This window comes from Armigeres subalbatus, chromosome 3 (genome assembly GCF_024139115.2).
Source record: "Armigeres subalbatus isolate Guangzhou_Male chromosome 3, GZ_Asu_2, whole genome shotgun sequence".
NCBI classification, from domain to species: Eukaryota; Metazoa; Arthropoda; class Insecta; order Diptera; family Culicidae; genus Armigeres; species Armigeres subalbatus.
Genome location: NC_085141.1, coordinates 197,949,675 through 197,975,043, shown reverse-complemented (window position 1 = coordinate 197,975,043; position 25,369 = coordinate 197,949,675). Strand labels below are relative to the sequence as shown.

Genomic DNA, 25,369 nt, shown 5'->3' with positions numbered 1-25,369 from the left:
CCAATCTCCACATGTGCTTTACTGTTGTATATCCACAGTCAAGCGAGTGCAGTCCCTCCAAGACACGTGGATTCTTTTTCGCAAATTTCATATCAATTTGTCCATTTCGAAACATATGTTGTGCATATGCACAGCCAAGATATTTAACAAAAAAATAGTTTTCGTACGGCCGAGTTGCCGAATAATATGCAATTAATTCATATAAGCTTGGTTGGTTGGTTTTGGGTCAAATGCCATTTGGCCGAATGCAATTTGGCCGGATGCCGTTATAGTTGAAATACGTTAAAATAATTGAAATGCGTTTCCGAAGAAAGAAGGAAGAAAAAAGAAAGAAGAAGGAAGAGGGAAGAAGAAAAAAGGAAGAAGGAAAAAAAAGGAAGAAAGGAAAATAAGGAAGAAAGAAGAAAAAAGGAACAAGGAAAAAGGAAGAATCAAGAAGGAAGAATGAATAAGAAACAATGAAAACGGAAGAAGGACGAATGAAGAAGGAATAAAAAGGAAGAATGAAGAAGGGAGAAGGAAGAAAGAAAGAAAAAGGAAGAATGAAGAAAAGAGAAGGAAGAATAAAGAAGGGAGAAGGAAGAAGGAAGAAAGAAGAAGGAAAAGGAAGAAGAATGAAGGAAGAAAAAAACAGGAAGAAAGAAGATGGAAGAAGGAAGATGGAAAAAGGAAAAACGAAAAATGATGAAGAAAGAAAGAAATAGAAAGAAGGAAGTAGTAAGAAAAAAGGAAGAAGGAGAAGGAAGAATCAAGAAGGAAGAATGAATAAGAAAAAATGAAAACGGAAGAAGAACGAATGAAGGAAGAAAAAGGAAGAATGAAGAAGGAAGAAGGACTAAGTAAGAAGGAAGAAAAAGGAAGAAAGAAGAAAGAAAAAGGAAGAAATAAGGAATAATGAAGAAAAGAGAAGGAAAAAGAGAAATAAGGGAGAAGGAAAAAGGAAGAAATAAGGAATAATGAAGAAAAGAGAAGGAAAAAGAGAAATAAGGGAGAAGGAAAAAGGAAGAAATAAGGAATAATGAAGAAAAGAGAAGGAAAAAGAGAAATAAGGGAGAAGGAAAAAGGAAGAAAGAAGAAGAAAAAGGAAGAATGCAGACGAAAGAAGGAAGAAAGAAGATGGAAGATGAAAGATGGAAGAAGGAAAAAGGAAAAATGAAGAAGAAAGAAAGAAGTAGGAAGAAGGAAGTAGTAAGAAAAAAGGAAGAAGGAGAAGGTAAAGGGTGTACGGAATCAAATTGCACCACTTTCAAAAGTCGATAACATTTCACCTACTGGGCTGATTACAACGAAATTTTGTGAAAGACGGCTTGAGCATGTGTTATTCACACTGCGTGAATTTCATTGAGAAACTTCCAGTAGATTCGAAAATACAGCCGAAGGAACAGGACGTGTGAAAATAAATCTTGCGCATTCACCTCCATATTCCACATCTTATAAAAAGATGTTAGTAATCCAATTTTTTGCCTTTGACCCCGATATCACCAGAATTGCGGCAGATTGAAAGATACTGGTCTGGAATGAAAAGACGAGCTTCGGAAGCCTCCAAAATTGATTATTACGGAACATAAAATGTTAATTTGGCCTTTCGCGTCAACATTTCGTATTGGTTTCTAACTCCAACGTTAACATTTTCGTTTATCCGACTAATACAGGTAAACTTTTCAAAAAACTTTCTGTTTTGTCGCTTCTATAGTAAACAACCAAAATCAAAAAAATAAGAAAAGCGCTGAAATCTAATTTTGGACTGATATTTGTCAGATTTTGAGAGAGCATCAATCTCATTGTTCAGGCCAGTTCACACTCTTTTTTGAATTTTTGTTTTCGATTTTTGTAATGGTTATAATAATTTTTGTAATAGTTAGAAGCGTCAAAAAATATGGTTTCTTTGGGAAAGTTGACTTTAATTAAGTTAAATAATCGACTGCGACAATAAAATTAGTTAATTTTTTTGTTGGGATAGATTGCAGGATGAAAAACGTTAGTCAGGGACATGTACAAAATCTTATGAGTTCATTTAAGAAAAAAGTTTCAGCATTTGGATGTATTTAAGAATTACAGTGAAACAGTGATACATAGTCAAAGCTTCTATATTGTATTTCAGTCCCTGAAAATTTCATGACAATCAGTTGATAGACTATTTTTTGGCGAGTAGTCAAAGTGGTGCAATTTGATTCCGTACACCCTTTAGAAGGAAAAAGGAAGAAGAAGGAATACGGAATAAGGAAGAAAAAAGAAGGAAGAAGGATGAAGGAAGAATGAAGAAGGAAGAAGTAAGAAGGAAGATGTAAAAAAGAAAGAAGTAAAAAGCAAGAAAGTAGAAGGAAGAAGAAAGAAAGAATAAAGTAGAATGAAGAAGGAAAAAGAAAGAAGGAAGATGGAATAAGGAAGAAGCTAGAAGAAAGAAAGAAAAAAGAATAAGGGAGCAGAAAAACAGGAAGAAGGCAAAAGGAAGAAGGAAGTGAAAAGGACAAAAGAAGAAGTTCAATGTTCTCAGTTCTCTTTTCTCTTACCAATTTTCACTTCTCACTTCTCACTTCCTGCTTCTCATTATTCCCTTCTCATTTCTTACTCTTCACTACTCGTAGCCTGAGGTCAATTTTTTAACTATTCGGCCAAACGGCGTTCTGCCAAATGGCCTGACACCGGTTGGCGTTTGCAAGAGCTGTAATGTAGGCAATTATTTATGATGCGTATCACACTAAGGCGGAACCAAATGATTGAATCGAGAAAGGCATCGTCACCGCTAGGTGGATTAATCTGGGTTTTTCATTATCTTTTGTATTCAAATACATTTCAATTTTCGTTCCATTCCTCGAGCACTCCCTATCTCGATGGTCCCTTCATTATCGAGATGTAGAGAGGCGACTGTATATTGAAAGTGATTAGTGATCCTAATGATGATGGAGGCGGACTGTTCTAAAAATCTAATCTTCCATCAACAAGTTCCCCAACAGGAACGTCTGTGTGATGAAAAGAATAGAGGTTCATAAAAGACAATATGAGCGGGATACAGTGTAGATTAATAGCAAAGCAAGGGACAGCTGCCATTATAAGCACCATGAAAACAAAGGGTGGGTTTAGTAATGGAAATGTCATCTTGTTTGTAATGAATGACCAGTAAATTAGGTTAATGTTTTTATTTTATTCATTTCCACTAAGCTTTGAACCACCGTTACGAAATTTAAAATAATTATTTTAGGTGCATATTATTCTTATTACACTTTTTGTCGTAATATTTCAATGAGTCTCCATATGACATCAAGAACAAAGCATGTAAACGTGCGTTCTAGTTAGCAGCTTAAAGTTTATATATACGCGCGAGTAGGAGTATTCTGAATCTGTTATAGGAATAATTCCTATTTATGTTGGACATAATACCTTCAAGATATAGTCAGTAAGAAGAGTCGGGACGGTCGGACTATCTTCATTTATGGCTTTTAGTACTGCAAAATATAACGCATGAAGTAACTCAGAGATTTAATAATCAGGTTCATGGTACTTACTTTTAATCAGTATTTGTAAAGTTTGGTTGTCTGGTGCAGTGTCCAGGTTATACGGTATAACCGTAGTTAGATACTTCGGTTCAGTTCCATCTTAAAATAGAAATATATGTAGAAATATAAAGAGAAATGTAGTTTAATATGTAGCTAAGGCCAAATTATATATCAGCAGGGCCGGATTTAGCCGGAAGGGGGCCCTGGGGCCGACAGTTTATGGGGGCCCAAAAATGTACGAAAAAGGTTGATTTTGGTACATAAGATCTGGGACGGGACTTGCAAAGAGGAAAAAATGTAACTTCATCTGCAACCAGCAAGCGCTGTCACGAATTGTCAGATGCAACCAGCCCCTTTTTGTGTGAAAGTATTGGTATCCCTCGAAAAGTATTCCGAATGATTTTATTCTACGAGTACTTTTTCACTTTGAAAAGTATTCTACAATAGCCGGACAGATTATTATTGAACAGTTATAAATACATGTTTTATTTCCGATAGGAAAATCTTTATAAAAATAAGTTTACAAATTCGTAAATTGCAAACACGTTTATTGTGCTCAGAAGATTCTACCCGGGATTTAGGTGAAACACTCAAGGAAACAGTTGAGAATTGATGATCAACTGTGATGAAAAGAAGAACAAGTGTCAAAACAAGGAAAAAGAAAGCCGTCTTTGCAGGTCTCGTCTCAGCATAAGATTTGTTGGGGCCCGTATATAAAGGGTTGTACGTAAGGGGTATTACGTAAGCATTTTTTTAGGTTTCTCGACCCCTCTCCCCCTTGTAAGATTTCTGCCATACAAAAGAATTTATATCTATATGATGCGTAAGAAAACGACAGACCCCTCTACCTCGATAAGTGCTTACGTAATATGTGTACGTCTCCAAGCCTGTTAAGACTTCACAAATATGCCCGTTTTAGTTGGAATGCTTGGGCTTTATTATTTTATCCAGAAGATGAAAAAAATAATATCGGACACCTCTGAATTATTCCCCTATGTTGAATATTATGTAGGTAATCATTCAAAATTAGAGTAGCGTATTTAAAACAGGCATTACAATATCATCTGAGCACAGGATATTATTGTACCTTGCAACAAAATGACAACTTTCATGGTCATTTTTGTTGAGATAAACTTATCACTATTGGTTTAGCGTGTAATTTGATTTACCTTTCCATCTAAAAGTACCTTGGTCCATTTGACAGTTATAAGCAAAAGCAAGAGAAATAAAATCATTCTGTTTTTGTATTCTACCGCAAGCACCCGTGTTTTGACTAGCTCTGCTATACCGAAAGTCTTCTCAGAGAGTGATGACGTTTAACGCTCGCACACTGATGTGCAATTCGGCATGTGTAAATACATGTTTGTTTTCCTTCTGCTCATAACCTCAAAATTGATCGAGTCATCACAATGGTTGCGAAGGAGTCAAAAAATATATGGAAATATACTCATTTTTACCCAAACTTTGCTGAGTAGCATTATCTAGGAGTGTTTGTTTTCCTTTTATCGCCACTCACACATTCGGACGTGAGAATCTCAATAGGCCCAGTCTACGCCCTAACCTGCAAAAATTTGTGCTAGTTCCGCGTCTCGGTCGAGTGAGTGGAAAAGTTGATTACGGCCATGGAGGAGGATCGAAAAGTGTACCTTTTTGACGGTACCAATTTCGCCAACTGGAGCTTCCGGATGGAGGTGCACTTGGAGGAGCTCGGGCTCTTGCCATGCATCCAGCAGCTGCCGGAAGATGTGCCGGAATGCAAAGTGCTCGCTGGCGACAGTGCAGACGTGAAACGCGACAAGGAAAAAGCTCTGGATGAGCGAAGAAAGAAGGACGTTCGCTGCATATCTGTGCTGATCCGCAACATCGCCGATTCACAATTGGAATACGTGAAACAAAAGCGGAATCCGGTTGAAATTTGGACGGCCCTCCAGAACGCGTTCGCACGAAAAGGAATTTCCGGGCAGTTTTTCTTGCTGAAAAAGTTGGCCGCGCTGAAATTCGGTGAAAGTGGTTCGATGGAGGAACATCTGTTGTTTTTCGATAAAACGGTTCGCGATTTGGATTCGGCGGGAATAAAGCTGGACGAACGGTTGTGTTTCATTTGCTACAGTTAATGCCGCGTTCGAATATCCAGCTTGTAACAGTGCTCGAAACATTATCGGACAACCAGTGTACGTTGGATTTCGTGCGCGCGCGGCTGCTCAACGAAAGCATGAAGCGGGCGAACAGTGGCGATATCGACGCAAATGTTGACTCCAATGCTTTCGTCGGGAAAGGCAAGAAGAATGCGATGCAAGGATGTTATCGATCAATTAGTAATTTGCGTTTGATCATTTAGTAGCTTTTCAATAACTCATTCCATAAGCTGAATTTAAAAATGTTGTATGGTGGACTTCTAATGCGAAGGTTTTTCTACAACTCTGCCTAATGGTACGTTGTTAGAATTCAAATAATAACGGAGTTATAGCGCTAGCAGCACAAACTTAAACTAAATGATTGGAATTTTGTTATCATTTAGTCTAAGTTACTGAAACTATAGCGAAAACTCCGTTACTAGTGGAATTCAGACAATGAACCATTAGGCAGAGTTGTAGAAAAACCTTCACACTAGAAGTCCACCATACAACACATTTTGAAATTCAGCTTTTGGAACGAGTTAATGAAAAACTACTAAATGATCCAACGCAAATTACTAAATGATCGATAACATCCTTGATGCGATGCAGCTAAAGTGTTTCTCTTGTGGCAAAACGGGACACAAACGCGCGGAGTGTCCGAGTCGCAGCAACGAACATGGCCGTAGAGAAGATGTGCCAAAGAACACGAAGAAAAATGTGCACAAGCGGAATGCGCACATCAGTGAAAAAGAAACAGTGTTTGTGGGCCAGTCGATGGCGAACACGGTGGCAAACGACTCGCGAAAAAGCGACTGTTCTTGGATTCTCGACTCGGGCGCGTCCGACCATATGATCGGAACACTTGACTGGTTGTGTGACGTGAAGAAACTTGACAAGCCGGTGCTGATAAAAGTGGCTTCCGGGCAAATACTCGAGAGTAACTATTACGGTGCAGTGAACATTACGACGAAGATCGGAAACCGAAGGAGCAATGCGGTTGTAAAAGAAGTTTTGTACGTACCCGGGTTGCGGTACAACCTGTTTTCGATTCAACGCGTCAATCTGCTGGGAATGGAGGTAGTGTTTCGGAAGAACAGTGTTGAGATTCTGCAAAACGGTGCGGTCGTTTGCACAGGAAAACGCTAAGACAAACTCTTCGAACTTAACGCTGACGTGAAGCGAGTGAAAGAGCCGGCCGCACTGGTAGCCGAGAATGCCATAAGCAACGAAAAGCTATGGCACCGGCGCTTCGGCCACATAGGCAAAAGTGGACTTTTGAAGATGGTGAACAGTGAAATGGTAAGTGGCCTGAATCTGAAGAAAAGCGAATTTAGGGATCGAGCCGTCTGCGAGCCCTGTGTCAAGGGAAAGCAGACAAGGAAGCCCTTCACGCAGATGCCTCTACCTCGGAGTTCCCGTCCTCTCGAATTGGTCCACAGCGAAGTGTGCGGAGCCATGACACCGACGGCGTATAACTGTAAGCGATATTTTGTTTCCTTTACGGACGATTTTTCCCATTCACTGCTGTATACATGCTGAGTACCAAGGACGAGGTGCTCGAAGCATTCGAAACCTACGCTGCGATGGCTGAGTCGCACTTCGACAGCCGCATTTCCCGTCTACGTTGTGACAACGGGGGGGAATATGTTGGAGAGAAGTTTCGGAGTTTTTGTCGGGGAAAAGGAATACAGATTGAATACACCGTGCCGTATACGCCGCAGTAAAATGGGGTGAGCGAGCGGCTCAATCGCACGATAATGGATAAGGCGAGGGCGATGATCGAGGACGCGGGAATGTCGAAGACGCTATGGTGTGAGGCAGTTTTGGCGGCGGTCTATGTCATCAACCGAAGTTCACCGACGGCACTAACGGTCAACAAGACACCGTATGAGCTCTGGTTCGGTCATCGACCGGACGTCTCGAAGTTCCGTATTTTCGGTGCGAAAGCTTTTAGTTTCGTGCCGAAGGAAAAACGGAGCAAGCTGGAGTCCAGGAGCAAGAACTGTTACTTAGTCGGATATGGTGCCAACGGATACCGATTGTAGATTCGCGGAAGGTCTTCATTGCCAGGGATGTTATCGTGGAGGAACTGCCACATCGGCGGAAGGCAGATGGCAACCCTGTTGTAAAGCCGAGGTATAGCAGCGTTGATTTGGCTGGTCCGTTCACACCGTCGTCGGCAACAGCAGAAGAACCGAACGTTTCGGATATCGTTCAGATGGAACAGCTGGAATCTTATGAAGTCCACGAAGAAGATGAGTTCGATGATTGCCTGGATGAACCGGAGCCGAACGGGAGCGAATCAGATCCCTTGGAAATTCGCCGAGGTCAGCGTGCTCCGGCTAGGCTGGACGATTACTCGTGTATAGCTTATGCGCTCAACGCAGAGAATTACGTTAGGAATCTACCTAAGACCATCGATGAGCTGAAGTTGCAGCCTGATTGGCCGGAGTGGAAGGTAGCGATAGATGATGAGCTGAAGTCGTTGGCCGAGAACAAAATGTGGCAGCTGGTGGACCTACCACCGGGTAGAAAACCTGTGGACTGTAAATGGGTATTCCGACTCAAGACAAATCCCGACGGATCCATCATGAAAAGGAAGGCAAGGCTCATTGCAAAGGGTTTCACCCAACGTTACGGGTATGACTATGGTGAAACATACTCCCCTGTCATTCGCATGTCCACTGTGCGCATGATGCTCGCTCTGGCTAACCAAGAAAATCTCGTCGTCCACCAAATGGACGTAAAAGCTGCGTTCCTGCACGGTAAGCTAACTGAGGACATCTTTATGCGGCAACCAAAAGGATTTGATGAGGGGGACCAGGTCTGTAAACTGAGCAAATCGATTTACGGACTGAAACAGGCCTCGAAGGCCTGGAACGACAGGTTCAACGAGCTTGTGGCAAGAATTGGATTTCGTCGTTGCTCGGAGGACAGCTGCCTGTGCTTAAGGCGGAGCAAGACCGGTCCGGTATATTTGCTCCTATATGTAGACGACGTCCTCATCATCTGCAAGGATATGTCTCAAGTGGAAATCTTGAAGAAAATGCTGCAGCGTGAATTTCGTATGGTGGACCTAGGCGAGGCGAAAATATTCCTGGGAATCAGAATCGATCGAAATTCCGATGTAAAGCTTCAATTCATCAAGGAACGCGTCGCCATCGGCAGAAGGGGTGTTGAGATAAACTTATCACTATTGGTTTAGCGTGTAATTTGATTTACCTTTCCATCTAAAAGTACCTTGGTCCATTTGACAGTTATAAGCAAGAGCAAGAGAAATAAAATCATTCTGTTTTTGTATTCTACCGCAAGCACACGTGTTTTGACTAGTTCTGCTATACCGAAAGTCTTCCCAATTTTTGGAAGCTTTCATAGATCTGTAAAAAATTTCCGCAAAACAAATAGCACATGTAAAGCATTCACCGCTAGAATCCACCACGTGGCGACAAAATTTTCAAAAACATCGAAGTAGTTTATTTCTGCAGGTATGTTTTTCTTAAGCGACTATCGGGCGATTATTTTTCGTTGTGACCAAAAATAAGCAACACGTAGATTTTTTTATGGGCGGTACAATATCTTTGCTTCTACAAAGATATTACCCCTATCCAGAGCACTCTGAAAAAATCATTTTTGTGTTTGATGATGATCCGGATAGCCAGCGAAGTTGTTGCTACAACAAAAGCTGTGAAAATATGTGTCTGCATGACGAACATTGCACTTTGTTTACTGAGCAGATAGATAACTATGATCGTTATCCCATCATTTCATCACTACCTCTTTCTTCAAAAGATAGAATGATGGGATGGTTTGCAATGCCTGATTAAAAACTTGATCCGTTTATCAATCCATCAATGTCCTTAGCCTTGGCAAAGCCTGCTGCTCGTTCTTCGCAACGACTGTCCGTCTCTTGAGAACGAAGATATTTCAGTATATATTACGTATTCAAAACTCGATCATAACTCGTTAGCATTTAAAATCAAGATCACAAAGGAATTAGGGGAAAGTGGTGCAAGATGGCCAACCTCAGCGGTAATCCTTGTAAAATAGTGAAACTCCTTCTAATTCTGCTGATTTGTCCATTACCTGTCTTTAACATAAGTATCAATTAAAACTGATTGATGACGTTGTTCGATCACGAACCGCGCTCACCGTCGTAGCTGCTGTTGAAGCCCAATGTGTATTTTTCGTTGTTCTCTGTTCTCGCGCCAATTGCTCGCGTTATGTGCGTAGCAGTTGGCGCGCTGGTAGTCCAATTAGAATTTAAATTTGAATGATTGTGCACACGTCCCCAATAGTTGTAACATTATTATATAATTGTCCTGCCATACTAAGAGTCGCCTATAAAAGGCGACTCCTCAAACCATGTGATGTACAGTGTCTCAGAAGTAACCTCCGAGCTGGCACGCTGCCTCTCGGAGGCAATAAATCAGAAGTCTCGATCATGCAGCATTCTTTTCATTCGTCGCCCAGAGTATTACCATTAGAAAAAAGAACACAACGTAGGGTCGTCCCACCCTGGACGAAAAATTGGTGCCGTGATCAGGATGGTACTTGGAGGATTCTTGGACAACTATAGAAGCAACCGCTGGTGGACTGCACTCCAACCCGTCGGTTAGGAAGCATCAACCGATCAGTTCAACCATCGCTTCGCAGTCTGGACTCGCAGCGATCGAATCGGACTGTTGCCTTCCAGCCAGTGCGTACTTTGATTGGACGGAAAGAAAGCCATCACGATACTGTCACCATGGCAGGCACAGGGCTATTTGCGGACCGCAGCGTCAACCTTCCCGGCCGTAGCGCCATTTTGGACCATCCGCGTCACCTTCCGGCCGTAGCGCCATTTTGGACCACCCGCGTCACCTTCCGGCCGTAGCGCCATTTTGGACCATCCGCGTCATCTTCCGGCCGTAGTGCCATTTTGGACCATCCGCGTCACCTTTCGGTCGTAGCGCCCTTTGCACCGTTAGCGTCAACCTTCCGGCCGTAGCGCCATTTTAAACTATCCGTGTCACCTTCCGGCCGTAGCGGCATTTTGGACCATCCGCGTCAACCTTTCCGGCCGTAGCGTCATTGTCGTGGACCACAGCGTCGAGTTCCGTTGGCCATAGCGCCGCATCACCACATTGTTAAAGTCGTCATCGGACCGTCTGCGTCAAATTCGATTGGTAGAACCGCCAAATTGTTGTGACCGGAGGATGCATCAGCTGAACCACCCGAATCAACTTATTGATCTGTTCCGTAAGTCAACATCACCGTTCACAACATCCATCAGCATTCCGGCACCCGCCCTGCATCAACCATCAACCTATTCAACCCATTTCGTGTGCACAAAACTGATCGCACTACCAGGAGCTAAAAGCAATAATGGAACGTACACACGGTCAAGCAGTTTGACTAACATTTACTCCACCTTTCGTTTATTCCAACATCCATCATGTTTTACCAACAACGGCACGAACAATCAATTAATTCGACCAACAATATCACACACGAACGACCGAAGCGCCAACTTGAGCACCAAACATCAAAAAATATATAGGGGTTTGTGCAACTTCACTACAAATGCTCAAACATGTTCGGCGAACCTTGACTCCACCCCCGACAACTCAAACCAAAATCAAACCGTTTTAATTTTTTCCAATCGAGCCGCCAACTGTCAATTGTTTTTTCGAACAACTTCACACACGTTCAAACAAAGCAGCAACCGAAGCGTTTTCTTGTGGGCGGAGTCAATGTTCGTCAAATTGCTTGACTGGTGTGTTACGGTGCATAAAACGATCGACAACAGCAGCCCTAGCCGACCGCAAAGAGGAATTGAAAAACATTCGTTTTGGAGGGCAGTATGTTCGATCACGAACTGCGCTCACCGTCGTAGCTGCTGTTGAAGCCCAACAGTGCAGCGTGTGAGCTGCTACTCATGTGTATTTTTCGTTGTTCTCTGTTATCGCGCCAATTGCTCTCGCGTTATGTGCGTAGCAGTTGGCGCGTTGTAAGTCCAATTAGAATTTAAATTTGAATGTTTGTGCACACGTCCCCAATAGTTGTAACCAGGGAATCAATTTTTTTTGGAATACGCATGCGAAACAAGCAACAAATGAGAACCAACGATATAGCTTTGTTTTTGTCCGAGATAATAATGACAAAGATCCGAAAATTTTTGTCAGCAACAAAAAAGAAGACAATCTTGTTGCTAACTTTTCATCCCGTTATTTTGTATCATTTCTAGAGCAAATTTCGGTTTTATGCTATCACAGTTTCTGGTTTTATGGAAATATTTGAGAATCGAACAATGATAACAAAATTAGCATCGTATTTTGGGAAATATCAGAGTATGCAGGACAAATGATCCTTGTCATATTGTGTTCGGGTTCTGATAAAGGTTTGTCGCTAGGTGCGTTTGTCAGTAACAAACTCTGTTGATGGCAAAGAGTATATTGTTAGGCGTTGCTCGAATATTGATTCCCTTGTTGTAACATTATTTAATAATTGTCCTGCCATACTAAGACCCAGTGTCTCAGCATTGTACAGTGTCTCAAAAGTAACCTCCGATCTGGCACGCTGCCTCTCGGAGGCAATAAATCAGAAGTCTCGATCAAGCTGCATTCTTTTCATTCGTCGCCCAGAGTACCATCATTAGAAAAAATAGTTATAGTTTATAGTTTATAGTTTTAAAAATATATAGTTTATAAAAATTATTATAGTTATAGTTAAAAATATAGTTATTATATATAGTTATAGTTTTAAAAGTTCGAACAGTTTCGTTGAAAAATTTATAACTGGAATACTGCTCAGTTGTATTTTTGCACGAATTTGCAACAGAATTTACTCGAGTTTTATTTTATTTCGTTCCAAACAATAGAAGATGACGTCATCAGCTACAAAAATACTGTTTCATCGACATCATAACAGTTTGACATTTGAATTGGCCTTGAACGATCATTTTTTCGTTTTCCAGTAGAAAACATGTGCACCTTATAACGCTACTGAAGATGCATTTCTTGTTTTATATCTTTGACAGTTATAAAATGTAAAACTCGGGAAATAAATATAACTATAACTGTAACATTACTAAAGATGTCCTGGTTTTAAAAAGGTGTTTTTACGATGCCTATACTGCCGTTCTACGCATACTTATACCAAATTCGAAAAAAATCGCATGTGAAATAAAACTGCAATTTTCATTTATGGCTTCTAGCGGGTAAGGAATTTAATGAGTTCACATCACTAGACTAATGGAAGAGTTCTATTCTATTGAAATCATTCAAATTTTGAATCTTCTTTTTCTTCACTGGGACATTGCCGGCTCGCAGCTTAGTGTTCATTAAGCACTTCTACGAAAATTGTCTAGACCGGCACCGGGAATCGAACCCAGCCACCCTCAGCATGCATGGTCTTGCTTTGTAGCCGCGCATCTTACACCACCCTCAATTTTTGAATATATAAATATAATTTACGGCGTAAATCATGGAAATATTTTTGCGGGACAGTTATGCCGAGAAATATAGCCCGTGTTTGCATATTTCTACTTATATAAGTCCAGCTAAGTGGCTGATTTCTTGAATGACTGCTCTGATCGTCATACCTATCTTGCCTCACGCTTTATTTTTGAATCTTTACTCTCCACGAGGTTGGATGTGTTAGAATACACTTAAAATGAAGATACTTAAAAATGGTCATTTTCACCATTAAAAGTGGACAGGATTGAAAGAAACGTTGTTGAAAACATCTCTGATTCAGGCAAAAACTATTTTGATGATTTTTTAACTGCATTTAAGAGTTAGGCGATTTTTTATCTTGGAGATCTTGTTCCTAATATAGTTGGCAATACCGCCCCAAGTCGACATATATCCAAAGATTTATATCCTATCAATCATAATTACTGTGAAACTCCTTTAATTAATAAGGTAGATAGGCTATAGTGATATAAAAACCTTGGTAAATATCAATGTGCTGTAAAATTACATAGTAATTTTGGCCTCAAACCTTAAATTATGTAACTACGAAATTATAAGAAAATTCGAATTTCAACTAAACTATCCTAAAATCAATATTTCAAGAACAAGTTAGGTTGTCGATGTGCGTTTTTCAGTTGCATAGTCCTTTTACACTCTCAGAAAAATCTATACTAAATAGATTAAAAGTCATGCTAACTGGCTATTCGCCTGGTTGACCCCGATCTCGTATAAGTGCCACATAAACGAGCTTAGTATAACTTTGAGTTATTGTGACAAAGTATACTTTGCGGCCACGTTTTACTTTTTTAATGTAGACGGATTCTGCAGTATGATTTTTTGTTTTGCTTCGAAAGAAAAGAAAAATGACGAAAATAAATGTAATATGTGTATTTATTATTATCCTAATCCTGAAAATTCCGTTATATTTATTTTCAGCATAAAAGTGACCGTTGTGATGAATTTGCGATAATATAAGTAACAAAAACAATCATATACAACTCCAACTAGTGAGAAACGAGACAAAACATTCCCAGCAGCCGATGCTTAAGCCTATGGCTTGTTTGATGACTGCGTGTTTTCTGGTAAACCTATGGGAATAGATGGTCAAATCGTCCACTTTCAACACCATTTCTGAATAACTACATCTCGCATATTTATGTCCACGCATACAGCACACATGCCTTGAAGTTCCATAATTGTTATCATCCTGGGAACAGATAAAAGAGCATCATAATAGTGTACATATTTTTATCTGGTAGAGCACATACCATCTTATAAGAAGTATAACTTTCCACTTTAAGAACAATTTTCCAATTCTCTGTCTGTGAAACAGTCCAGCGTCTGATCGACATCTTCGAAGAATGGGCTAATCCAGAAAATATATGTATTTTAACACTTTCGCACAGCTTTTGTATTTAAAACTAAGTACAAATGCTTTTTCTGGTTTTCAGCTATCTGGAACCATTTATTTTTTGAATCCGGAAATATTTACGGGTATCAATGAGCAATTTATTATTTTCTTCAAGGTATCTCTCGCAACAGTTTACGTTTGTGAAATAATGTCGTGTGCCAATCACAATGAATACTTGGACAAAATATTTGCGTGCAAATCATTCTTAAATTAACTTTCAATGTTAGATAGTATACATTTTAATCTATTGATTGTTTTAGTTGGAAAAATGTCCAGATAGGTTAAATTTTAATCTAGCATCAATTTTATTTATTTCTGAGTGTACATTATTGTTACCTATTCCTCGTAATAATAATGTGAATATAATGCTCACTTAAGTCATCATCAACGTTGGCTGTCTTGTCCCATATGGTGATCTTGCCCCGCTTTCTCTTATATTGAATAAATAACTTAAAGATGCCATTCTAAAATAACGATCAAAGTTTGGGGAAGGAGGGGTTCAAGATTTTGTGACAGCTCATATAATATTAGGTATACAGAAAAAGCGTAATACTAAAGACACACTGATGTACAAGGACCGTGGTATACCACGGTTATGTACCCTAGTACATATTGTACCATGATTTTCCACGTTGTACCAGCATAGTACAAGGTGACACACCTGTGGTACAACTTGTACGAATACCACCAGTGTGTCATTAATATAAAAGAGAGGGGGGCGACTGAAAAAGTAGTAAATATGATAGTTGGTATAATACTCACTGCTGGCCGCTGCGACTGGTTTGTTTTGTGATTTTCCTTTCTTTCTTTCGACATGAAACTGACGACGACGGTTTTGAACTGCTAGTAATAAAGAAATGAATGTATTTTTCAACTCTTTTTCGTACTCCAGTTCATCGCGTAATGCTAACTCCGATATGAGAGTTTCTGAGAATTCTCTAATCAAAACTTCCATTTCCATGTAAAGTTCATTCAATTGAGTGATACTTAGAGAGCGCAGCTCTGAAAATGGAATTAAGAAAATTAATGTATGCCAAGAATATTGTGTGTTATTGCACTTACTTTCTTCGTACAAAGGGGATCCAAGAACTTCTTTCGCTTTTTCCATTATTTCATTACCAATTATGCCATCTTCGGAGGCGCTTTCGTCCATAATATCGTCAATTTCTTTAATGACTTCTTCCGCTGTCTTGATAGGATCATTGTCTGTATGAAGGCCTCCAAGTATTAGAGCATGCATATCCAAATCGTTCGCAACGGCCTCGTCTTCGGAGCTAAGGTCTTGTATGTCATTATAGTTGGTTCTGTCAGACGACGACGTCAGCTTCAGTGTAGGCACATGCATTTGTCTTGCATATGTTTTAGACCAATCGATTGGCAATATGTTTCCAAAATTACCGGTAATAGTCCACCACATCCTGAAAATATTAATTTGAATCGGGTGTATTCCATGGTAATTGCCACTTAAGTTATTCATATTTATTAAGTGCGAAAATAGGGTAAGGTGGAATAAGATGGGTACGCGTCGTTTTTGGGCAGAGTATACATTTTAACGCAGAGATTTTGTGAAAATTACACATTTTTAGTAATATAGTGAAAGTACCATATGTAATGTAGGTGATGTATTAAAATTAGACATTCTAATACTATGTTCGCAATAGGGCCTTGTAACATGTTATTCGGCTATCTTGATGGGCTTTCTTTTGTCGATAATTTGAATAACTAAATAATTTGAATGATTGACATTTTTGGTACTATAGAGAAAGGTATTGAAGCATTTAATCCCAATTTAGTTTTGATTTTATTCCGATAAGGCAATTAGTAGTCACTTCACCTTACTTTAGTGTTCAAGACCCATTATTGTGGGGTCAGTAATTTTGTAGTTTTTGTTCCCTATCAGGCAATCTGGGTTTAAACTATTCATGTTGATTTCCATACATTTTCATTAATTTTCAAACTATGGCCGAGGTGGCCTTTGCCGTACATAAAAGATTTCTTCATTACACTCGTTTAACGGCAGATGTCGCCAACCACGCAGTCTACAGAAGGTTCGCAAACCTTTTTTTGCCTTTCTCGTACAACTAAGTTGTACCGAAAGGCTATCATTTCACTCCGAAAACGAACTTTTTATAGAAGCCTCTGAGACCCACAGTATTATATACCAAACGACTCAGCTCGACGAGCTGAGCACATGTCTGTATGTCCGTGTGTATGTGATTTTTTTTTCTTCCTAAGCAATGGAGGTGAAATCTGCTCAACAGACATCCTGGGTTGTCCAGGAAGTGCGGGATTAGGGGCCACCTCCAACAGCAAACGAGGGAGGCAGGACTGCATCCCTGACCCGCTAAACCATTTCCATTGCCGCCAAGCCCATCGTCCCTTCGGTACAACCAGAAAGTAATGCTTCAAAGGGAGCCAGTGCACAACGCACCCTCGAGGTTAGCTGCGTGTCCTTGCAGCATCGAACATCGTGACTCGCTTTTTTAGAAGAACACCATGGTATCGTGCCAGCGCATTGCCGGCTTTCCAGGTGGCCTTACCACGCCCTATGTCCTCGGAAGATGGGAAGGGTCGACTTCGCGCCTGCTTCCCTCTGCACGACTGGTATCAAGAATGATAATTCCGCGTGCACCCCAAATTGACCTCTCTGCGATAGGGCCTATTCGCCAGCACACAGAGGGACTTGCCGACGCGGTGCCTACGCCTGCCCCATCCTTGACGAGGAACCCTTTCCGTCCTCGGGCTCGGACGCCGCGAAAGCGACGATACCATGTTGTTCTTCACGCGGCCACTTGTTCGATAAAAGGATCGAGTTCGACCACAGGGCACCGGTATGACCCATGAAGCCGACTCCGAACCCTTGGACCACCTCTTATTTACGCCTGAACTAGCCATTCCTCGAGTCCACGCGCCACCTTCTGTGTAGCTCCGAGACGTTTTGGACGATAGCCGATAAAACGGCGTTCCAGCCAACTTCATCTTTACACATCCTCCGGGCTAGGTTGTCCGGGGTAGTGTCCAGATCACATGTGGCCACGCATTGTGCGAAAACGCGGGCACACGAACAACACGTGTTCCGCCGTTTCCTCTAAACCTGCGCGCACGGCCTCGCTCGAGTGTCCGAACCGGTGTAGGTAATGTCTGAAGCAACCATGGCCTGTAAGGACCTGGGTCAGGTGGAAAGTGATTTCCCCATGGCGCCTCTTGACCCACGTACCTATCTCCGGTATCAACCTATGTGTCCATCTACCCTTAGTGGAACTGTCCCACGCACGCTGCCATTTGACCATTGAGGCCAACCTGACAGTCCTACGGATGCCTCTCGTGCCGCGCATTTCGAAGCACTCTATGTCTTCATCGATAACGATGTCAATAGGCATCATACCGGTGATGACGCAAAGTGCATCTTGCGACACGGTACGGTACGCGCTCGCAACTCTTAGGCACATGAGCCTATACGTACTTTCTAACTTCGTTCTGTAGCAGTTGATACGCAGGGCCGTGCCCCAAGCTGGCCCCCATACCTCAGTATGGACAGAGCAACGCTAGCCAGAAGCTTGCGCTTGCTGGCATAAACCGCAGAGCTATTGGACATCATCCGGGACAATGCCACTATAGCTGTGGAGGCACGCTTGCAGACGTAATTGACGTGGCTACCAAAGGTGAGCTTATCGTCGATCAAGAGTTTGATGGAGCGTTCAGAGGTGACCGTGCAGTTGCCTGGTGGAGAAAAAGGCATTTTTTCTAATAACTCCGGAACGCAACCTATTGTAAGCAAATCGGATAAGGCTAAGTACAAACAAGTCTGTCTCACTTTTTTTGACTCTCTCGTACAACAAAGTTGTACCGAAAGGCTATCATTTCACTCCAAAATGGAACTTTTTATAGAAGTCTCGGAGACCTATCGACTCAGCTCGTCGAGCTGAACAAATGTCTGTCTTTCTATGTGTTTGTGAGCACACCCGCTAAGCTGCGGAGGACGACGGAGGTCCTTCGTAGCTTAGTAGGGAAAGCACCTGTCTAGCGTACTGGGGTCGTGGGATCAAAGCCCACCGAAGGGGTGGTTACCCTCCAATAGTAATTAATTTCCACTCCAGGTGGCTTAATACCCGGCATATAGGCAATTAACTTTGAATGTACTGTTGCCATCTAGCGGCGACGGACGTGTGCGTGAAATCACTGTTTTTCAACATGGTGAAATATAGGAACTATATTTGAAAATGCTTTTAAAATCTTATTAACAATGATATGTTGAAAACTTTCAAATACATAGAGTTAGAATTTTGAAAAACTACATGTTAGGCTTCTTATCTACACATGTTTTTCCCAACATCGTTTTTGGTACTTCTGTTTTTGGTACCCAGTTTGTGGATGGTATACCCGAATTCAGCTACTCATTTTGGGTGATTGGTTCGTATGCAGCTAGTGCTATTTGTCGGCAATTAACTTTTCATGGCGAAAACTTGCATTTAGTTTAGGTAAGGTACACTGGGGGAAGTGGAAAAGGAAAAATCGATAGTGCATGTTTGAATTAGTGTAAAACCAGTTTAAATGATCTAAATACGTTCAATCAAAATGGGCTATCAAAAACAGTCAATTTTGCACCAACTGTGTGGTAATTCATACCACTTTGGTCGCTTGAAATTTATGGAAATAGATTTTAAAATTAGGAGTTGTTTTTCCACTTACCCTAGTGGGATGGGGTAAGTGGAAAACCCATATTACCTTGACCTTCAATAGTGATGAGTAGTTATATATAACTAAAATCAATACGATAATTGCTCTGAGTATCTTTTGTGGAATAATTTCATTACCTCAACGGAATAGATCCGCAAGGAATTCTCGTTATAGCTAGGGGAAGGCTGGTTTTGTCATCTCGAACACTAAGTGTATGTAAAATCTATATGTTCGCCCCAAAAATGAACTTTTTAAAGAAAAAATGGGTCCTACAGGGTTATAAACTAATCAACTTAGTTTAACTAATTGAGATGATTTCTGTATGTGCGTATTTGTATGTATGTGTGTGCGCAAAGCACGTACAAAACTACCAGCTATTCTTAAGCACTTGTCCTTAACCAATTTGTTCGTAAAAAAATTGCATTCAACGGCGAAACTTGTTATGAATAAAAATTAATGTGAATTATACAATATATTTACCTATCAGTGCTATTTTTAACCTTCTTATATATTTTTTTCCATATGTAAAACATGTGAAAGGCATCAATACCGATAGGTGGATTAATCAGGCATTTTCTCATTTATATTAGTCCAATCACCACTGGAATCACAATGATAACAAAGAAGGAACATATTAAGATTCACAGCTATCGAAATAAACCCTGGCGGGAAGAAAAAAATTGCGTAATTAGAACATTATCCACTTCCCCCGCAGTGTTTGATACCTGGGGTAAGTGTAAAATCTTTGAATTATTTGCGTTCTTGGTACAAACCACTACCAATTGAATGGGATTAGTTTAATTGTATTATAATGGTCACCTGTGATATAAATTCACTTGAAAAAAGGACAATTGGTGCAAATAAGAATTGATTTTATGAATGCAAAAATCAACTTTTCGCGAAACCTAAAATTACAGTTCAAGCGTTAACCGTGTAAGTGTATGTATTATACAAATTTCAACATAGTATTAGTGTAAGCATCAAAGTATATTCCTGCATAATGTTATGATGTGGTAAAAACTGTAAAATATGTACAATTCCAATTTTTCGAGTCGATTTGTACACTTACCCCCTTTTTCCACTTCCCCCAGTGTACCTTATATCGAGCCTTTTGTTTATGGCTTTTTATGTCAAAAAAAAGCTCGTCGATACTTTCGAAGCTTTTTATTATCATGAAATCAACGAAATTAAAGCAAAAACATTGAAGCGACAATCTTTTTCTGTAATTTATATTTTTGCCTTTCTCGTATGTCTGTCTGTCCGTGTGTATGTGTGTGTGTGCACACGAAAACCGAAGAACATTAGCCACTTTTTCATATAGTATTGTACGTGGATTTCCCTATTGGACCCGACCGTTCGAAATAGTCGCTCCTTGAACGATCGTTTTAATCGCCGTTTTCACCTTCACACCGGGTTTCATAGTAAAATCTGTCAAAACTGACAAGTCTGCCACGTGCTTTTTGCTGTTTCCCTCGGACTTCTCTTTCTTTTTCCGATGTTTTGACATATGTTTTGATAGACAAGGAGCAAAAAACAAGGTAATCTTATTGAGTTTGGCAAACCTTGCTGCAAAAGGGAACGTTTGAAATAGGCAAGTAAACCGACCTTCGAATCCATTCGTCAAGTAAATCCACAATAATTCTCAACCGATTTTCTCGCAACAAGTTGCATTTGACGAAGGAGATACCCTAGTTGATCACTATTGAATATAATCGCGATCGGTAACTGCGTTCAAAATTTATGAAGAAAATGGTGTGTTGAACCATATACGGTTGGTGGTTGATTTGCCTCACAGCGTTTGCAAGACCCGTAATGTAGGCAATTATTAAGTATGTGTATCACACTAAGGCAAAACCAAGGGATTGAATCGAGAAAGGCATCGTCACCGCTAGGTGGATTAATCTGGGCTTTTTTTTATAAATATTGTCTCTGGTGGCTTTCATCACTCTATAGGGCACCAGTATGAATGTGTGGTATTGGCGGTGCTCTGGCCATATATTCTATCGTAAACATCGAAATCATAGAGCGCTTTCTATATATGTACTAGCAAAATACTATTAACATTATGGATTATTTTTTCTCTGCTAGTACTACCAACGTCCAACTGATAGCATGATCGTAGAATGCATTGAGCGGGTGTGTAATTTTATTGCCCTACTAATATTTGCAGTTTGAGGTGTGCACGTCATGTATGTATGTATTAGGGTGTCCCATGAAATAATTAACTTATAACAAACCAAAAACATTGCTTTCTAAAAATGATGTTCCCCCTTTCAATACACGGAGGATACTAGTCGTGAGACTTTCATAAGATTCTCTTTGGAAGTTCCGCCACGAGAAAATACTTATATGTATTGATTTTCTACGACAATCTTTCGAAATATTTTCAGTTAATTTAAAAAAAGTGTTACCCGATTTCGAACCATGGACATCATAAAAAAGAGGCGTGTTTTCACAGTGTACTTGTTTTTACTTTTTGTTTGTTGAACAAAGATTTCATTCGTCTACAACTTTTTTGGGCAAGGTGCTTCTAGGACACCCTATTATACATGCATCATTTTTATGTATGAGTCACCGATGACAGAGAGATGAAAATATATTTTAACTGAATGATATCGATCAAAATATTCCATATACACTTACTGGCATTCGCTCATAATTTCATCCTGCGATCGAACTTGCACTGGAGCCAATTCTTCTACAGATTGTTCGTAGTTTCCGAAGCATTTTGTAATTTTTTCATCAAATGTGTTGACTAGATCTTCCAGGCTACCAGTAAACCCTTCCGCGAAATTGTCGATGTTATCCTTCATAATATTGATTTTGTTGTTCATATCCACATTTGTCAGAGTGATGTTATTCCCATTAGAACTTTTGACGGCACATTTCAATGTGTTATAGTTCACTTCATTCACTTCACTCTTGTTTATTTCTGCCTTCGTCATCACAGAATCTTGAATATTATTCAAGTTAACAGCATTACTGATGGCAGATTTCTTTGTGATGTTAGAATTAGATGTATGATACTCCACTGGACCCCACTCATCAGTTTCCTCGCATTGAGCAAGTGGGGCCTCAAACTTGAGCTCTGCCATCTTATTCGCGAGGTCCCGCATTACTAAGTAATGCCCTTATATATAAAACAAATAAACCTGCTCTATTTATTAAAGCACTATACACAGTCTACGAACTTAATTAAGCTAATTTTTTGCCCGTTAAAACACAATTTCACTATAAAATAATATTTTTTTGAACAGAGTATGTGCGCTCGATATACTTTTCAACATCAAATTGGATTGGGTAGCAGATACATCGACTGATCTGCGCAAACTCTGTTGTTTTGATATATTTTCTACCACGAAACCTATATAGAGAGAGTGAGAGCAATATCATACTATTTGCAGTGTCGCCACATTCATAGATTTTCCACCGTTACATTTTTTGTCTACCCGTATACAAATACTCAGAAAAGCTCTGAACATCTCAGCTCAGAACTAATAACAGACACTTTTACTCAGAACTACCTATAACAAACCGAACAAATCATTTTTTTATATTTGCAAAATTTATATACTAATAGCGTATCCAGATTACGCCGTTTATTCTAATAAATATCATGTTAAAGTGGAGAAAGAAAATTGAATGTATGGAGGTTGCCATCAACTTATTCTTTATCATGATATTTATTATCATACATGTAATCTGAATAGGCTGTAAGCATGTTTCAAAAAGTATGTAATTTAAAAAAAGGGATCTTTACAACGTTATTTATTCTTTTAATGGAGTAATAGTCTGTACCAGAGTGTATATATGTAATTACATCCACTCTGGTCTGCACATAAACGAGATCGGGGTCAACAAGGGAAGCGCAGTTAGCATGGATTTTTTTCAGAGTGTAAAGCAAGTAAGGGCAACTTCGCCAGTTGACACAAATAATCGATTCGGACCAATTGAAAAAATAGATTACAACAGTGTTTTAATTTTTTTTATCTATTTTTGGGATCTGGTATATATTTTGTCTGATTTTGAACCAGTTCCGGAATGTGATGAAACTAGCCATGAAATGTCCACATTTGTTAAATTTATTCTCCACCCAGAAATTATTTTTCTTGTGCTTCGGTTATAATAGAAGGATTGCTGATGTTTTTTTTTAATAAAACAAGCATGCATCAAAAAAGCTTTAAATTGGCCCTGACGGCAGCGCGAAAACAAAATGGGGCTGGGTGATGTTTTTTTTTATTTTACCCGGCAAGGCATATAGCACGTCAATCTTAAAATGGTTTTTAACTCGTTAAAACGCATTTTAGCTGAAAATAGTTTGATTTTTCAAGTTAGAAATTTCATTTACTTTTAGATTAGCAACATTAAAATTAAATTATTTTGATTGAAAAAACATGTGTTGATAAGTAGCCTAACATGTAGTTTTCCATATTTCTAACCCTATGTAGGGAAACGGTTTGGCACTTCATCCCATAGCTCCTATTTCCATCCCATCAAAAACAGAGCGATGAAAAGAAATTTGGTTTGTTTCTTATTTTTGTATTTTTTCCACGCATGTTAGCAAAAAGAAGCGACGAGATTGGTGCTGTATTTCTTTGTTTTGCGATGAGATGAATATACTTCCTATCTTCACCATGTTGAAAAACAGTGATTATCCGCACACGTCCGTCTCCACCAGATGGCAACTGCGTGACTTTGTCAAAGCCATGTAATGCGGTACCCGCTACCCGCATAATTATGAACTATACAGATATCTGTTATAATTGAAGAAGATAAGCGTTATCGTAGCGATGGTTTCACTAAAGGTAGTTAACTATAAATAGACTGTATAATATGTTGTTCCAACAGTATCTCAGAAAGTGAACGGATAAAGCCAAAGACACACTTGTGGTACAAGGAACGTGGTAAACCACGGTTATATACCCTAGTACATATTGTACCGTGATTTTTCACGTTGTTCCAGCATGGTACAAGATGACACATCTGTGGCCTGTTGGGGGTGTCAGTGGCGTAGCCAGAAAATTGGTGTGGGGAGGGGTGTTTCTGAATTGCATTTGATGCAGCAATTTTAATGTTACTAGTTAACCTTTTACAACCCAAATTTTTATTTTCGCTCGAAATCACTTTTTTACTTTCTTAAATCGATCTGAACACGGTTTCAGCATTTTTTTTAATTCACGGTTTTATCACTTTTGTTTTTTAGAATTCCGAATTCAATTCTGACTTAGGGGTAGGGATGAAACGATACCACTAAGGTATCGATACTTTTACTTTCAAGTAGTATCGATTAAAAGTATCGATACCACTAAAGTATCGAATTAAAAGTATCGATACCTACTTGTATCACATGAGTACTCATCAATTCGAAGTAAATTTATTTTGTATCTCAAAGAAGTCATTCATAATTTATGTTGGATGAAACACTGAATAGTGGAAGGTTTAAGCACTTTCCATTGCTATTTGTCCATCGATTTTATAATTACCTTATCTCGATAGCGTGTAAAAAGCGAACACATTTTAGATGTAAGCAAATTGTTATTTAAATCATTATATTTATAGTTGCCGTATTTTTTAATTCATGTTCATCTTCTTCTTCTTATTGGCATTACATCCCCACACTAGGACAGAGCCGCCTCGCAGCTTAGTGTTCAGTAAGCACTTCCACAGTTATTAACTGCGAGGTTTCTAGCCAAGTTACCATTTTTGCATTCGTATATCATGAGGCTAACACGATGATACTTTTATGCCCAGAGAAGACGAGACAATTTCCAACCCGGTAATTGCCTAGACCGGCACCGGGAATCGCACCCAGCCACCCTCAGCATGGCCTTGCTTTGTAGCCGCGCGTCTTACCGCACGGCCAAGGAGGGCCCCAGCAATTCATGTTCATATAGACGTAAAATTCTGAATAATTAGAAAACAGCTGCCAAATTAGTGCAGATCCAATATTACCCAAGATATTTGCGTAGTTTATTATCGACTTTAAGGAAATTCGGATAGGATCGGTCACAAATAAGTGTTAAGCTGCAAAAATACTTGTCATAAGACGACTACTATTTCATTTAATTCCACTATTTTATTGTACCTTTGACAGATACGTATTTCGACCTCACCATAGGAAGGCCGTCCCAACCAACCAAACCAAACCAAAAGTTCACATTTTACTTAAATTTGTTCCTAACCGAACCAATAAGTTCACTTCTTGGTTCACATCGA

The 25,369-nt window shown here is 39.8% G+C and overlaps 1 protein-coding gene and 1 long non-coding RNA gene across 2 annotated transcripts; both read right to left on the bottom strand.

Annotated features, from left to right (window-relative positions):
- Nucleotides 1-3,122: 3,122 nt before the first annotated feature.
- Nucleotides 3,123-22,489, bottom strand: LOC134225179 (fasciculation and elongation protein zeta-2). Its single transcript, XM_062705041.1, has 5 exons — nt 21,797-22,489; nt 15,539-15,894; nt 15,239-15,478; nt 3,504-3,593; nt 3,123-3,443 (listed from the first exon to the last, which is right to left on the bottom strand). The coding sequence occupies exons 1-5, from the start codon at nt 22,267-22,269 to the stop codon at nt 3,361-3,363; spliced, it is 1,242 nt and encodes a 413-aa protein (XP_062561025.1). The 5' UTR covers nt 22,270-22,489; the 3' UTR covers nt 3,123-3,360.
- Nucleotides 9,089-15,217, bottom strand: LOC134225181 (uncharacterized). The gene is made up of 3 exons (XR_009983186.1): nt 14,850-15,217; nt 14,334-14,431; nt 9,089-14,272 (listed from the first exon to the last, which is right to left on the bottom strand). It is a non-coding gene; the product is annotated as an uncharacterized LOC134225181 (long non-coding RNA).
- Nucleotides 22,490-25,369: the final 2,880 nt, after the last annotated feature.